The sequence below is a fragment of the Bos grunniens genome, chromosome 6 (genome assembly GCF_055505025.1).
Source record: "Bos grunniens cultivar Pamir isolate PY7600 chromosome 6, Bosgru_T2T1.0, whole genome shotgun sequence".
NCBI classification, from domain to species: domain Eukaryota; kingdom Metazoa; phylum Chordata; class Mammalia; order Artiodactyla; family Bovidae; genus Bos; species Bos grunniens.
The window spans coordinates 62,750,198-62,765,601 of NC_141170.1; the positions used below are offsets into that span (position 1 = coordinate 62,750,198).

Sequence of the window (15,404 nt, forward strand, 5' to 3'; positions counted from 1 at the left end):
CATGGAAGAATGAAACACATATCTTTATCCAAGAAATGATGGAGATTTCTAATATCATGTCAGGGCCAAAGTGAGATTCTGATTGCTTCTTACACAACCAATGCTATAGAGGTACAGTAATAAATTAATTTTTAGTTGCTTCATAGGAGTTGCACAGATGACTTAACTCTGGTGCGTACATAGAAACTCCAACTCTGGCAAAGTCCCATCCAGGTATTTCTGGCAGTCTTATGGGCTTTCCTTTCTTGGTATCCACACGTTCCCCCAGGTTCAGCACAGTGGTCAGCCAGGCGACACAACCATCAAAGCCCTTTTTGTGGGCACAGCAGTTCCCCTTCCTGTGCATATCCCAAGTAGTGCCATGAGTGTTCTACCCACGCCACGCTTTTGCTCCCAAGGTTTCACGTAAGCACAGTTATTCCATATCAGTGGTTACCATGGGTTTGTTCTGTTGCAACCCCACTACCATTCTGCTGGATCCTTCAGCAGTGATACCATTCTAACCTGCTCCACATGAAGCCCATCATCTCTCCTACTTTTCTCCTGAGCAAAGCAGTTCTCCATCAGTGACCACTCTGAGCTCTCCTGGTGTGTAAATTGTGTGGTAAAATGTGATAGAATGAAGTAAGCGTCTCCCTACCCCTTGGGTTACGTGACATTACAGTAATATGAACTTTGCCCTGTTGTGTCACAGGACTCAATTAAATATGTCTTCTGTTTTTAAATTAAAATCATTCCCCTTAGGACAAGGGGCTGAACTGAGAATCAGATTTCATTAATAATTATAGTACTCTGTTCTCAACATCTGATGGCCTGTATGCTTTAAATATATTTTAATATGTGACACATTTAACATAGAATATTTGGTATATATTTAGATGTCTTTAATAAAAAATTATTTATATTCTAATATATATAAATATGTGTGTAGGGAGGGCAAACATACTCTGAGTCCCCTGCAAATAGAACTCTGTCAAGTCATATCTCATATTCAGTTATTTCAGACTCAGCAGTGAATACAGTTTAATTTCTTACTCCAGGAATCACTTCAGCTTCTATGCAAATACTCTTATGAGTTGGATGAATCTCAGCACTTATTTATCAGGCTTGTCTGAAACTGTCAAAACTGAGCCTGCTTCAGAGTTATTTACAAAGTGTGTTCTTCTGGGTTATCTCGTCTATCTTTCCCCAAAATGCTGTGAGGAAGATGAGGAGTTCTTACTCTTTTCCTCTTGGATGAAAGAGACTATCAAGGCTTAAAAGTAGTGAGGCCTTGTGGCTGAGACTTCAGAGTGAGGGAACTGTGGGCTCAATACCACTCTGATGAACTCCAAAATATATGCTTTCCTTAATACAAGGCTGCTTGAGCCTGAGGGCTCTTGGGTAAGACTGAGTCTAAACTTCATTCTATCAGTTGTTGACCCCTGAGTCAATTCATGACTTGGTTCCCTAAACTTTAAAATTTCTGTCATCATATTGTCTCCTTCCTAGATGTGTAGTGAACTTTATATGAAATACAATGTGTAACATACTTTAGATGAAATAAAATGGAATAGATTCATTGAATTCCTTGTACAGAGTGTGTGCTCAGTAAGTCACTTAATTTTGTCACACAATTCTTGATAGAACTAGAGTCTCATTTTGTATCAGAAATGTTTTGATACCTCTCAGATTACAATACAATAAATGACTGTCCAAAGATCCATTTGAAGAGAAAGGCAAATATCCTATATTAACACGTGTATGTGAAATCTAGAAAATGGTATGGATGATCTTATTTGCAAAGCAGAAACAGAGACACTGATGTAGTGACCAAACAAATGGATACCAAAAGGAAGGGCAGTGGGATGAACTGGGGGACTGGGATTGACATATATACACTACTGATACTATGTATGAAATAAATAATGAGAACCTACATATAGCACAGGGAGCTCCATACTCAGTGCTCTGTGGTGACCTAGATGTGAAGGAAATCTAAAAAAGAGAGGATATATGTATACATACAGTTGATTTATTTTGCTATACAGTAGAAATTAATGCAATATTATAAAGCAACTCTACTCCAATAAAAATTAATTTTAAAAGATCCATTTGTAAATAAGGTAAATCCTATAACTTTATATATAGTGAGACACAAGTTAAGTGTTTCATGACATAATGGTATTGGAGACAACCCCTTTCCCTGCGGTCTCATAGCCCACCTGGGTTCAGCAGCTGCAGACTATCGAGTTTCTGATAGAAAGAAGCTCAGAGTTTCAATCTTGGTCAGGACTCGCCCTTATTATAGGCTTTCAGGAATCTTAGGATGGTGCCATAGTTAAGTAAGGTAACCTCATGGTAGGAGTGCGTTAAGTGAAGTGTTTAGTCACTCAGTTGTGTCCGACTCTTTGTGACCCCATGGACTGCAGCCTGCCAGGCTCCTCTGTCCATGGAATTCTCCAGGCAAGAATACTAGAGTGGGTAACCATTTCCTTTTCCAGGGGATCTAGGAACATACACCAAAAAGACTAGAGTGAAAAATAAAGCAGTGGAAACAGCCATTATAGGTTGGGTTCAGCACTGATTTGTTTAGTAACATCATATCATCACTGTGCCTTCCATTCCAGCTTAAAATAACAAATATGGGTAAAATTAGGGAATTCAACAAAGTTGTTGGGTGAAATTTCTGCAGGTTCACCATGATAACCCATAAAACCAAACTGAAAGTAAAAAAGAAGTCAGGAAAATTATAAATCCTTACTATAATAAAACATATTTTGAAGTGAAAAATGGAAAGAGTGACATGAAATGACATCTTTTGTGCCTAAAGTAATATCCTATTTTTTTGTTTTTTTTTTAATTTTACTTTGTATTTGATTGACAATGCTGTGTTAGTTTCAGGTGTATGGTACACTGACCCAGTTATTTGCATGCTAAGTTGCTTCAGTCGTGTCCAACTCTTTGCAACCCTATGGACTGTAGCCTGCCAGGCTCCTCTGTCTATGGGACTCTCCAGGCAAGAATACTGGAGTAGGTTGCCATGCCTTCCTCCAGGGGATCTTCCAAACCCAAGGACTGAACCCATGTCTCTTATGTCTCCTGCATTGGCAGGCAGGTTCTTTACCAGTAGCGCCACCTGGGAAGCCCCCAATTATAACATGCGTGGTCACTAACTTCAAGGATACCTACAATAATTCAATTCAGTTCAGTTGCTCAGTTATTTCTAACTCTTTCTGACCCCATGGACTGCAGCATGCCAGGCTTCCCTGTCTATCACCAACTCCTGGAGCTTGCTCAAACTCATGTCCATCAAGTCAGTGATGCCACCCAACCAATTTCTCTGTGTCCCCTTCTCCTCCTGCCTTCAATCATTCCCAGCATCAGGGTCTTTTCCAATGAGTCAGTTCCTTGCATCAGGTGGCCAAAGTATTGGAGCTTCAGCTTCAGCATCAGTCCTTCTGATGACTATTCAGGACTGATTTCCTTTAGGATGGACTGGTTTGTCTCCTAGAAGTCCAAGGGACTCTCAAGAGTCTTCTCCAACATCACAGTTCAAAAGAATCAATTCTTCAGTGCTCAGCTTTCTTTATAGTTGAACTCTCACATCCATACATGACTACTGGAAAAACCATAGCTTTGACTAGATGGACCTTTGTCAGCAAAGTAATGTCTCTGGTTTTCAATATGCTGTCAAGGTTGGTCATAACTTTTCTTCCAAGGAGCAAGCATCTTTTAATTTCATGGCTGCAATCACCATCTGCAGTGATTTTGGAGCCCCCCAAAATAAAGTCTCTCACTGTTTCCCCACATCTATTTGTATGAAGTGATGGGACTGGATGCCATGATCTTAGTTTTTTGAATGTTGAGTTTTAAGCTAGCTTTTTCACTCTCCTCTTTCACTTTCATCAAGAGGCTCTTTAGTTCTTTGCTTTCTGCCTTAAGGGTAGTTGTCATCTGCTTATCTGAGGTTATTGATATTTCTCCTGGAAATCTTAATACATCTTCTGCTTTATCCAGTCTGACATTTTGAATGATGTACTCTGCATATACATTAAATAAGCATGGTGACAATATACAGCCTTGATGTATGCCATTCCCAATTTCGAACCAGTCTGTTGTTCCACATCCAGTTTAAACTGTTGCTTCTTGACCTGCATACAGATTTCTCAGGAGGCAGGAAAGGTGGTCTGGTATTCCCATCTCTTTCAGAATTTTATAGTTGGTTGTGATCTACATAGTCAAAGACTTTGGTGTAGTCAATAAAGCAGAAGTAGATGTTTTCTGGAATCCTCTTGTTTTATTGATGATCCAACAGATGGTGGCAATTTGATCTCTGGTTCCTCTGCCTTATCTAAATACAGCTTGAACATCTGGAAGTTCATAGTTCATGTACTGTTGAATGCTGGCTTGGAGAATTTTGAGCATTACTTTGCTAGCGTATGAGATGAGTGCAATTGTACAGTAGTTTCAACGTTCTTTGGCATTGCCTTTCTTTGGGATTGGAGTGGAAACTGACCTTTTCCAGTCCTGTGGCCACTGCTGAGTTTTCCAAATTTTCTGGCATACTGAGTGCAGCACTTTCACAGCATAATCTTTTAGGATTTCAAAAATAGCTCAACTGGAATTCCATCACCTTCACTAGGTTTGTTCGTACTGATGCTTCCTAAGGCCCACTTGACTTCACATTCCAGGATGTCTGGCTCTAGGTGAGTGATCACACCATCATGGTTATCTGGGTCATGAAGATCTTACTATTGCTATTTGGTGGCTATAGAAATAACAAGTTATAGACTTTTCTTCTTTAATTTCTACATGCCTACTATTTCTTGGGGGCTTCCCTGGTGGCTCAGACAGTAAAGAGTCTGCCTGCAATGCAGGAGAGCTGTGGTCGGGAAGCCCCATGGAGAAGGAAATCGCAACCCACTCCAGTATTCTTACCTGGAAAATTCCATGGACAGAGGAGTCTGGTTGGCTACAGTCCACGGGGTTTGCAAAGAGTCAGACATGACTGAGCAAGTAACACACACACACTAGTTCTTGGAATCTCTACTGAAGAACCAATTTTTGTGTAAAGTAACATGCTAAAAAGTTTCTGATACTTTAAGTACCATCTAACATGGATGCCACAGAGAATTATAGCTAAAGGGCAGCATTACACATCCAACAAAAAAAATGTGATGCTGATATTAGCATTTTTATCATTTGCCTTAAGGCAGTTATTCATGGAGACATTTTCACAGGTAATTATGATAATATCTTGTGGCAACAACTCCTCCATCCAGCCTTAACCGTCATACTTCTCCTATCCCCAGACACTTCTTGTAGACTTTTCTGATAAATAGGTCATTTATTTTGTAGTCAGAAGATATAAAAGTGGAAGTGGAATGAATAATAAATCAAGGGAATATATGTAATTAGTATATTTTTGTGTATTTTTAGCATGGATTTTGCCAAAAGCCTTTAAGATACCATAGCTACATACAAGTTTTAATTGCTTACTTTATTCTTTATTTATTTCATATAGCGGCCTCTTCAACTAAGTAATAGCGGCCATTTGCTTAACTTGAGTTCATTTATCACATCATAGTAATAAACTGTAGAGTCTCAAACTTCATAATGTATGACTTCTATAAAACTGTTAGAGATTTTATATTATAAATACATTAGATAGAATCTTGATCAAAGAAGTAATCTGATATAAAATATTAATGTTAGCATAAAATCTCTGTGCTTCAGTTATGGGTCCAACATAATACAAATCAAATAAGAGCTTATAGTAGCACTGAGTGAGGACCTACTGGCATGAAGAACTAGGCTAGATTTTCAGTTTCCAGTTAGGCATGTGAGAGGCCAGAAGTTGCCATTCTGTCCTAAACAGTGAAAAGCAGAACAAGCTGAATAATCAACAACTGTCTTTAAATTTGTCAGAGAAATAAGGTCACAGGGGCAAACCTCTTAGTCAGATTTGAAGAGACTGACAAGGAGCTACTGAGAATCACAACTAACCAGAGCAGAAACCCACAGCACAAACAACCGCAGGAACTAGGCCCAGGGTAAGGAAACCTGAATTGTAATCAACAAATTCCTGGAGGCGCAGAGCAGACAAGTCCAGGAGCTCCAGGAGAAGACTCCAGGAGCACCCAGGCATGGGGAAATTTCCCACACTTCTGTGAATTTTACTTCCAGGAACTCAACCAGGTTCTTATAGTGAATATCTGAGAAAAATCCCATTGTGGTTCCTGCAGGGAGAGAGGAAAGGAAGCCTTTTGAAATATCCCAGAGTACTCTGTCTGTAGAAGGCCTGCCCTCAGAAGAAACTATTTAACCAAAGCTTAATTTGCTGGTGTTTTATCAGGGTGTAACTGACCTATGGGAAGGGGAATAGCCAACTTCAGGTCCCTCTAGCCATCCTGTCCCACCAAAGGTGGATGGGAAGGAGACACAGGCTCACTGAAGACTGAGACCAAGTCACAGACCTGTAGAACACTTGCCTTCCCTCACGCTTACCACCACGTCACTAAAGGTCTATTTATAGTAGTTCCGCTTACCCAGTACATCGTGTTCAGCTATCAAGAGAAGCAATTACAAGATAGCCTAAATGACAAAAAGCAGTTTGAAGAGACCAAGTCAACATCAGAACTAGACTCAGATATAGCAGTACTATGAGAATTATCAGATAGGAATTTTTTAAAACTACGATTAATATGCTAAAGGCTCTCGTGTAAAAGTGAATGGCATATAAGAACAGATGTGCAATGTAAACAGAGAGGTGGAAAGTCTCGGAAAGAACCAAATAGATATGCTAGAGATCAAAACATGTAAGAGTAAGGAAGAATGACTTTAGGATTTTTAGTATATGGACATGGCCATGGCCATGGAAAGAATTTGAGCTTGAGGATATCTAAACAGAAAACCCCAAACTGAAAATCAAGAGAAAAAACATAAAAACGGAACATCTAAGAACTGTGAAATGACTATGAAAACCTGTGTGCAATAGGAATTCCAGAAAAAGAGAAAGAAACAGAAGTATTTGAAACAATAATGGGTGAGAGTTTCCCAGATTAATATCAGACACCAAATCACAGATTCAGGAAGCTCAGAGAATACCAAGCAGGACTGGTGGCAACAATTGGGCTAAATGTGTAACTATATTATTTCATTCCAAACCACATTTGAAAATTTGTCATTCCCCTTTCACAGATGTAACTTCTCCAAGGTAACATGGGACTAATCTTGAATTCCAGTTCTGTCCAAAGCCCTGTCTTAAAGAATTCCAATTAAAGTCCTGAGTTAAACATTAATATTATTTCCTCCAGATAATGATATTAGCTACAATTTTAATTACTTATCATGTACCAGTAATAACTTTAATAACTGAAAATATATTACATAACCTTGGTGGAGTCTAGTATATCTGTAACTTTGTAAGGTAATTGTTATACTTACTTTACAAATGAGAAGACTGAAGTTTATTTTTTTAATTGAGATATAGTTGATTTACATTGTTAATCTTTGCTCTACAGCAAAGTGATTCAGTTATATGTATATGTGCGTGTGTTAGTCACTTAGTTGTGTCTGACTCTTTGTGACCCCATGGACTGTAGCCCACCAGGCTCCTCTGTCTATGGGATTCTCCAGGCAGAAATACTGGAGTGGGTAGCCATTCCCTTCTTCAGGGTATACATTTTTCTTCTATTCTTTTCTACTATGGTTTATCCTAGAATACTAAATATAGTTCCCTGTGTTATATGGTAGGACATTGCTATTTATCCAGTCTCTATGTAATAGCTTATATCTGCTAACACCAACCTCCCACTCCAACCCACCTCCAAACACTTCTTCCCCTGGCAACCACTCGTCTTTTCTCTACATCCATGAGTTTGTTTCTGCTTTGAAGATAAGTTCATTTGTGTCATAATTTAGATTCCACATATAAGTGATAACATATATTATTCGTCTTTCTCTTTCTGACTTATTTCACTGAGTATGATAATCTCCAGTTGGATCCATGGAGCTACAAAGAATATTATCTCATTATATTTGTGGCTGAGTAGTATTCTGTTGTATACATGAACCATATCTTTATCCATTCATTTGTCCATCAACATTTAGGTTGTTTTCTTGTTTTTGGTATTGTAAATAGTGCTGCTATGAACATAAAGGTGCACTTATCTTTTTTGAATTAGAGTTTTATCCAACTATGTGCCCAGGGCTTCCCTGGTGGCTCAGAGGTTAAAGCGTCTGCCTGCAATGCGGGAGACCTGGGTTCGATCCCTGGGTCAGGAAGATCCCCTGGAGAAGGAAATGGCAACCCACTCCAGTATTCTTGCCTGGAGAATTCCATGGATGGAGGAGCCTGGTGGGCTACAATCCACGGGGTCGCAAAGAGTCAGACACGACTGAGTGACTTCACTTTCATTTTCACTTTCATATACCCAGGAGTAGGACTGCTGAATCAGGAGGTAATTCTCTTTTTCAGTTTTCTGAGAAACTTCTACACTGTTTTCCACAGTGGCTGCACCACTTAAATTCCCACCAACTTACATTCCCACCGACTTACATTCCCACCAACAGTAGAGGAGGGTTCCCTAGAAAACTGAAGCTTAGAGAGATTAAATAATTTGACCAAAAACATACATACTAAGTAGCAGATGTAATACTAAAGCTAAAATTTGTAAGACTATGGATCCTTTATTTATAACCTGTGTATATAAAGGGAAGGATGTGAGACTAGGCTTTCCCTTGGCCATTCTAGTACCTCTTGTATTAAGCTCACCAGTCACAAATATCATCACTGCTCTGGATTTGGAAGCAGTATTAGAAAGAGGGAAACAAATCAATTCCTAATGATATCAACCTTGTGATCTTACAGGTTTGTGTCCCATTTGCCTCATTCATGAATCTGACATGATGATATATAGTATCTGCTTCATAGTGCCCTTAAAAGAAATCTTTCGCTACATCATATAACTTTGAGAAGATCATTGTATATAATAAGTACTCAAGATAATAGCTATTACTTAACATTTTTCTTTAAAATTACTTTTTTACCTACACAAATACATTTAAAAAATCGTATTTCAGGCATAAGTGGAAATACCATTTAACTTGTATAAACACATGGAAATCTTAAAAAAAAATACAGTTAAAACAATATTATTATCTTGCCAGCCAAGATCTCTGAGCCTGAGAGTTGCTCTCTGCTTGTTAACTCTGCAGGTATTTGAGAGAGCTAAAAACATGTAAGCACCAATCTAAGATCTACTGAGTGAATCAGGGATTCAAAAGAATTAAAAATAAAATAACTGCCTCACTATGTGAATCCATTTTATTCAAAGCTGTTATGTTATTGTTCTAAAAATAAAGTACTTAGAATTCTGAAATTTGGGGAAAATGTAACTGAGCATTGACTTTTATTTGCCAGTAATCTTACCTTTTACCATCTTTTACTGTAAACATGCATGGAAAGTATTTTTGTTCTTTTAAAACCATAAAGAACATTTTGAGGGTATCTGAGTGATAGGTCAGCAACAAAAAGTTAAAAAATGTGAACTCATAACCTGAGCCAGAGAAAGCCAGAGCTTTCATCATGCTAAAAGGATAGCAGTGACTCTGCTCTGAAAATGAGGAGCTATGACCTATCTATGTGGATAGAACAGAGGAACCTACTAGGCTGTTCAGAAGTCACTGTGTATGTGAAACCAAGATGATAGAGAAATCTGCTTCTGCCTCAAGAGCTTAAAATTCCAGATAACAAAGGAAACCACCTTATGAGACTAAGGTTGCTCTATTAGCTTCAGCAAAAGATTCAAGCACCCTAGCTTCCTGAAAGATCCAGAGTTGCCAAATACATTGAAAGGGGCAAAAGATATGAGAGGAAATATGATGTAGTGACAAAAGTGGCAGACAAAAGGAAACAGAAGACCCAGCTTGTGTAAGGAATGAGGGAAATGTAAGAGCATGAGATAGGAATGATTTTGAAAACTGGGCCTTCACACAGCCTCTGCCCTGTGAGATTATGCAAGTCGAGGCAAGTCATCTAAACTCTTGCTAAAATCTCAAATTGGTGAAACAGAGACGATGGCTCCTACCTCTGAAGTATGCTCTGAGGCTAGATTAAGGTGATGTCTGTAAAGGATGTCACCTACACTGAGAATTCAAAAAATGGAGGAGGAGACTCACAAGCCAAGTGCAATGTATGGATGGATACTTTTCAGAACTTGTTTTTTGAACAAATTAATAGTAAAAGGAGGAACGTGAGTCAGTAGGTAAATATATAACATGGGTTGGGTAGTAGATACTATTAGTAATAACTACTAATTCTATGCAGATGACACCACCCTTATGGCAGAAAGTGAAGAGGAACTAAAAAGCCTCTTGATGAAAGTGAAAGTGGAGAGTGAAAAAGTTGACTTAAAGCTCAACATTCAGAAAATGAAGATCATGGCATCCGGTCCCATCACTTCATGGGAAATAGATGGGGAAACAGTGGAAACAGTGTCAGACTTTATTTTGGGGGGCTCCAAAATCACTGCAGATGGTGATTGCAGCCATGAAATTAAAAGACGCTTAATCCTTGGAAGGAAAGTCATGACCAACCTAGATAGCATATTCAAAAGGAGAGACATTACTTTGCCAACTAAGGTCCATCTAGTCAAGGCTATGGTTTTTCCAGTGGTCAGGTATGGATGTGAGAGTTGGACTGTGAAGAAGGCTGAGAGCCGAAGAATTGATGCTTTTGAACTATGGTGTTGGAGAAGACTCTTGAGAGTCCCTTGGACTGCAAGGAGATCCAACCAGTCCATTCTGAAGGAGATCAGCCCTGATATTTCTTTGGAAGGAATGATGCTAAAGCTGAAACTCCAGTACTTTGGCCACCTCATGCGAAGAGTTGACTCATTGGAAAAGACTCTGATGCTGGGAGGGATCAGGGGCAGGAGGAGAAGGGGACGACAGAGGATGAGATGGCTGGATGGCATCACTGACTCAATGGACATGAGTCTGAGTGAACTCCGGGAGTTGGTGATGGACAGGGAGGCCTGGCGTGCTGTGATTCATGGGGTGCAAAGAGTCGGACACGACCTAGCGACTGAACTGAACTGAACTAATTCTATTGGGTTTTGCCATTGTTTGTTAAAAAATCCTTACCCTTAGAGAAACAAACAGAATTACAAGTAAAGTGATGAGTCCATGTAGTTTCATTGTAGTTCCTCTATTTTCGTGTGTTTCTGAAAATTTCCACACACTCACACCTTTAAATATATATATATATATATATATATAAAGAGAGAGAGAGAGAGAGAGAGAGAGAGGGAAACAGATTAAAAGACACAAGCATCAGTCAATAAATATCCTGTTATTGTTTTCATCACAGTTAACATTTTTACCGCACAGTGTAGAACTTCCTCAAGGCTTGGTCCACACAGTGAAAGGAAGGGCTTCTACATAGAAAGATCTGAAGATCCTAATAAGCCTACAGAGAAGTAAGACTACTGTGGGAAAAAAGTAGAAACTGAGTTTAGAGCTAAAAGAACTGACCCAGAGTGGTCTCACTTGGAGATAATCTAGAAATTAAGATCTTCGGAAATGAAATCAGGCTGTTACCAATATTAGAAATGTCCATTTTGTTTCATTCAGATCTTTTTTAGTTTTAAAACTCTACACTTTTTACTGCAGCCAAACTTTTGTTTCCTCATTGTTTTTTAAAATTACTTCTTAGAAAATGACTCTATTTAAGGCTTCAATTTGAGTATGACTTTCTCCAGAGGAAGGAATTGATTATCTTTCAACCTTTGAAGGAGTCAATCACAAAAGAAGACAACCTGAGGACCCAGGAATCTAGATAGACCAATCCAAAAGACCCTAAATGATCAAAAGAGCTGGCACAGGGAGAAGGAAGAAGTCTTAGGGATGACTGCAGGCATAAAGTAAAGTAAGGTCCTGGATAACTCAGGAAATACAGACAGCACCATGCACTCAATGGACATGAATTTGAACAAACTGCAGAAGGGCGTGGAGGACAGAGGAGCCTGGTATGCTGCAGTCCATGGGGTTGCAAAGAATTGGACACAACTTAGCAACTGAACAACAAAATGGAAGACATGTGGAATCAGTAAAGGAAAGTCATCAAGAGCAGTCTGGAATAGATAATATATAAATTAGTATCTCCAGATTGATATTTTTATCTACCGAAGGGTGAGGCATTAGACGTAGTATGTGGGGTTGCGGTGAAGATAGACTTAATGCACATTGAACACTTCAAACGTACCTGGAATTTACCAAGTACTCCATCAGTGTTAACTATTGTGAATATGCTTAAAAGCTTGCTCACTATTCAAAGCAGTTCTGGCCAAAGCAGATGCTTTTGATGCATAAATGCAGCTATGTGGGAGACCATATTGATTTTAAAAACAACTCAACGAATCAAAGATAAACAGCACTATTAGAACTTGTATAAGCTTTCACCTTGTCTCTTCATTGTTTCACTTTTAAATTATAATCCCAAGTTTTTTTTCAGGCACAAATATCTGTCAAAGTTCCTGTTCAACTCTGAACAAAATTCTCTGGAATATTCTAACAGATTTTTTTTTTTTTTTAATTTCCTGGCTTGTTTTTTCCTGCTTCTAGATGGAAATAACCTTTCCAACAGAAAGGGGTGATGATGTGAATGTGCTGGGAAAGGCCTAGAGAGCTTACAAACATCTTCCTCCCATCTGTGGCCAGTGTGTGAAATCCCCACATTAGTCATTCCTTTGTAGGCACAAAAGGCTTCTGCTAAATGTAACTGTTAGCTGGGAAAGGAAGCAGGTAAAGCTTTGGTCAGCTATTAAGACTCCACCTTTAATTGTTTTATCAATTTCCCCAGCATGCATTCATCTATCCTTTGATAGTGCAACAAAACATTATTGAATGTATATTAGAGATGGGATTAAAGGATTGAATGAGCTATTCTCCTAGGTCTGAGGAGCTCTAACACAAAAGGAGTCCCTGGGTAGAGGGGTTGTGAATGCCATCATTGGACTCAGACCAACTTGGGTTCTCAAACCTCTCTATATCTCAGGTTCTTCAACCACTGTTTCAGTAAATGGTTTAATATGTGTAAGTGTTTTACCAAGTTACTATCCAAGAACAACAAATATCAGCTATATTATCATTACTTTTATTATTATATAAATTAAATTAATAACAGACCATAGTTAGTACATGTTCAAAGTTCTTTGGTTCTAGCTACTGTGTAGTACCTTATTCTGCCTGGAAAATTTAAGAGCTTCTTCTAAAGAGATGATAATAGAGCTAAGTGTGGAGTCAGTGCTCACAGGGACAAACTTTGGGAAGAGCCATGAGGCAATTAATACAATACTGTGTGAAAAAGTGAGAGCTTAAGTGGAAGTGAAGCAAAAATGTTTTTTTGGGTAAATGTAATATGAAGAGTTGCAAGGGTAAGTTGTGGGTGTTTGTTAAGGGTCTTATATATGGGTAAGTGGCTTGGACTTTGATCAATAGATAGAAAGTACCAATTGAGATGTTTTAGGAGAAAAGATAAAATCATATTTATTTTTGAGAAAAACTGCCTATCACTCATGTAGCCTAGAAGTATTGACAGAAAAGGGGACTGGTGATAGGGCTTCACATAGAAAGTTGCAGTGATCTACTGGATGAGACGTTAGAGGGAACGGAGATGAAATGGAAGTTTGAACACATTCCCAAACTAAAGTCAATGAAACATGAAGTTGTGTCAAAGGACAGCAGCTCAATCCAGTGTCCTAAGAGCCACCCTAGAAGAGCCCACTCCACAACTTTGTCCATCTCCCAGTGTCATCTGCCTCCCATCCCCAAACATATTCACTCCATCACCAAGTCCAGTTGCTCCAACCCTGCTCTCCATTTGCCATCCTTGCTGCCATGATCTGAGCATCAGCCTGTCACCATCTAGTCCAAAGGCTGCCTCATTAGATTTCTATTTTACTGTTGCTGAAACTCATCTCTTTCTAATATATACCTATAGGTTGTCACAGTAATAAGTCAACAAAATTTGATCACGTCACCGTCCTGGTTAAAATTTTCCAATCACTAGCCACTACTTATAGGACGAAAGATAAGCTCAATGATGACTAGTTAGATACCTACTTCTCTATCCTCAGTATGGCCAGACTCATTCCAAGAATCCAGTGGCTAAGAGATTTTGCTGTTTACTCATATCCTAAGGATGTATGGTTTGAATCTCTCCTTTCTACATGATCTCTCTATGATGAAATCAATCACATTCTTTTGACAAATTTTGACAAAAAGATTCCTCCGTAACAGTTTCACAGAGACATTTGGATGAACTAAATAGGGCATTCAAATCCCTCTATGATAGTTCCCCAACTTATTAATATGACTTTTCCAAATCTTTCACTCAAGCCATGCTGTTCTGTTCATTGTCTTTTCTTGAAACACACCTTGTGCTTTGATACTTGTAAGTTTCAGCCCATGCCATCCCTCTCACGTGGAACACACTGCCTGTTTCTCTCTTCCTCTCCAGAACCTAAACATTCCCTACAACTATCTTGCTCTGTGAAATGTCCCCAAGTCACCTCAGTCTACTGGAAATTCTCTGAAATTGTCCTAGCACTTACCATCTCAGTCACTTATTTGCAATTTATCATCACTTCCTGTCTTGGGATATTACTGTATTATTGTATTCAATTATTATTTATATTTTGCATTGTTTTATAACTTTTAAAGTGTTTATGCTTTATTTCCTTCACTGGACCATAATTTCCTTGAAAGTTAGGACTGACCTGTATTCATTTTTTAAGCCCTTCATTTTATATGTGTGTGTGTGTGTGTGCACGCACGCACTAAGTCGCTTCAGTCATGTCTGACTCTTTGCCACTCTATGGACTGTAGCCCGCCAGGCTCCTCTGTGAATGGGATTCTCCAGGCAAGAATACTGGAGTGGGTTGCCATACCCTCCTCCAGAGGATCTTCCTGAACTATGGATTGAAGCCATACCGCCTGTGACTCCTGCATTTCAGATGGAATCTTTACTGCTGAGCCACAGTACAGTTCAGGACCTAGAAAATTGTTTGAATTAATGAACATCATTTTTTACTTATTAAATGTTACAGTTTTAACAGAATAAATCCAAATATATCAATTAACCTATTTTTGTTACATTTTTCCAGACAGGCGGGAATGTATGTGCTTCCTTTATGAAAGAATTATTGAAAACCATATGGCCAAACACTGCGCAATTCTTGGTTTAGTTGTACTGCCCACTGAGCAGAGAAAACCTTTCCTTTTAAGGACAGAGGGTTAAGGAGGAAGGCGGAGGGGAGACAGAGAAAGGGGAAGAGCGAGGGGAAGAGATGGGAGAGATGAGGTGAAGAGAGGACAGGGACAAGGAAAGGGAGGGGAAGAGAAGAGGAAGGAGAAGT

General features: G+C 39.0%; 2 protein-coding genes across 14 annotated transcripts in view; one reads left to right on the forward strand and one right to left on the reverse strand.

Moving 5' to 3' along the window:
• Window positions 1-15,404, forward strand: part of ARAP2 (ArfGAP with RhoGAP domain, ankyrin repeat and PH domain 2) — a 585,721-nt gene that overhangs the window by 275,748 nt on the left and 294,569 nt on the right. The gene's annotated exons all lie outside the window — the stretch shown is intronic.
• The window catches only part of DTHD1 (death domain containing 1), a 118,103-nt gene that overhangs the window by 37,678 nt on the left and 65,021 nt on the right, over window positions 1-15,404 (reverse strand). Inside the window, exon 8 of one of the 3 annotated variants that reach the window (XM_086406197.1) lies at window positions 1,995-2,488. The exons of the other annotated variants lie outside the window; for them this stretch is intronic. Within the exon in view, the coding sequence (XP_086262323.1) occupies window positions 2,369-2,488 (120 nt within the window). The 3' untranslated portion in view covers window positions 1,995-2,368. Of the gene's footprint in view, window positions 1-1,994; window positions 2,489-15,404 lie in introns of those variants that run through there. 3 annotated transcript variants of the gene reach the window in all.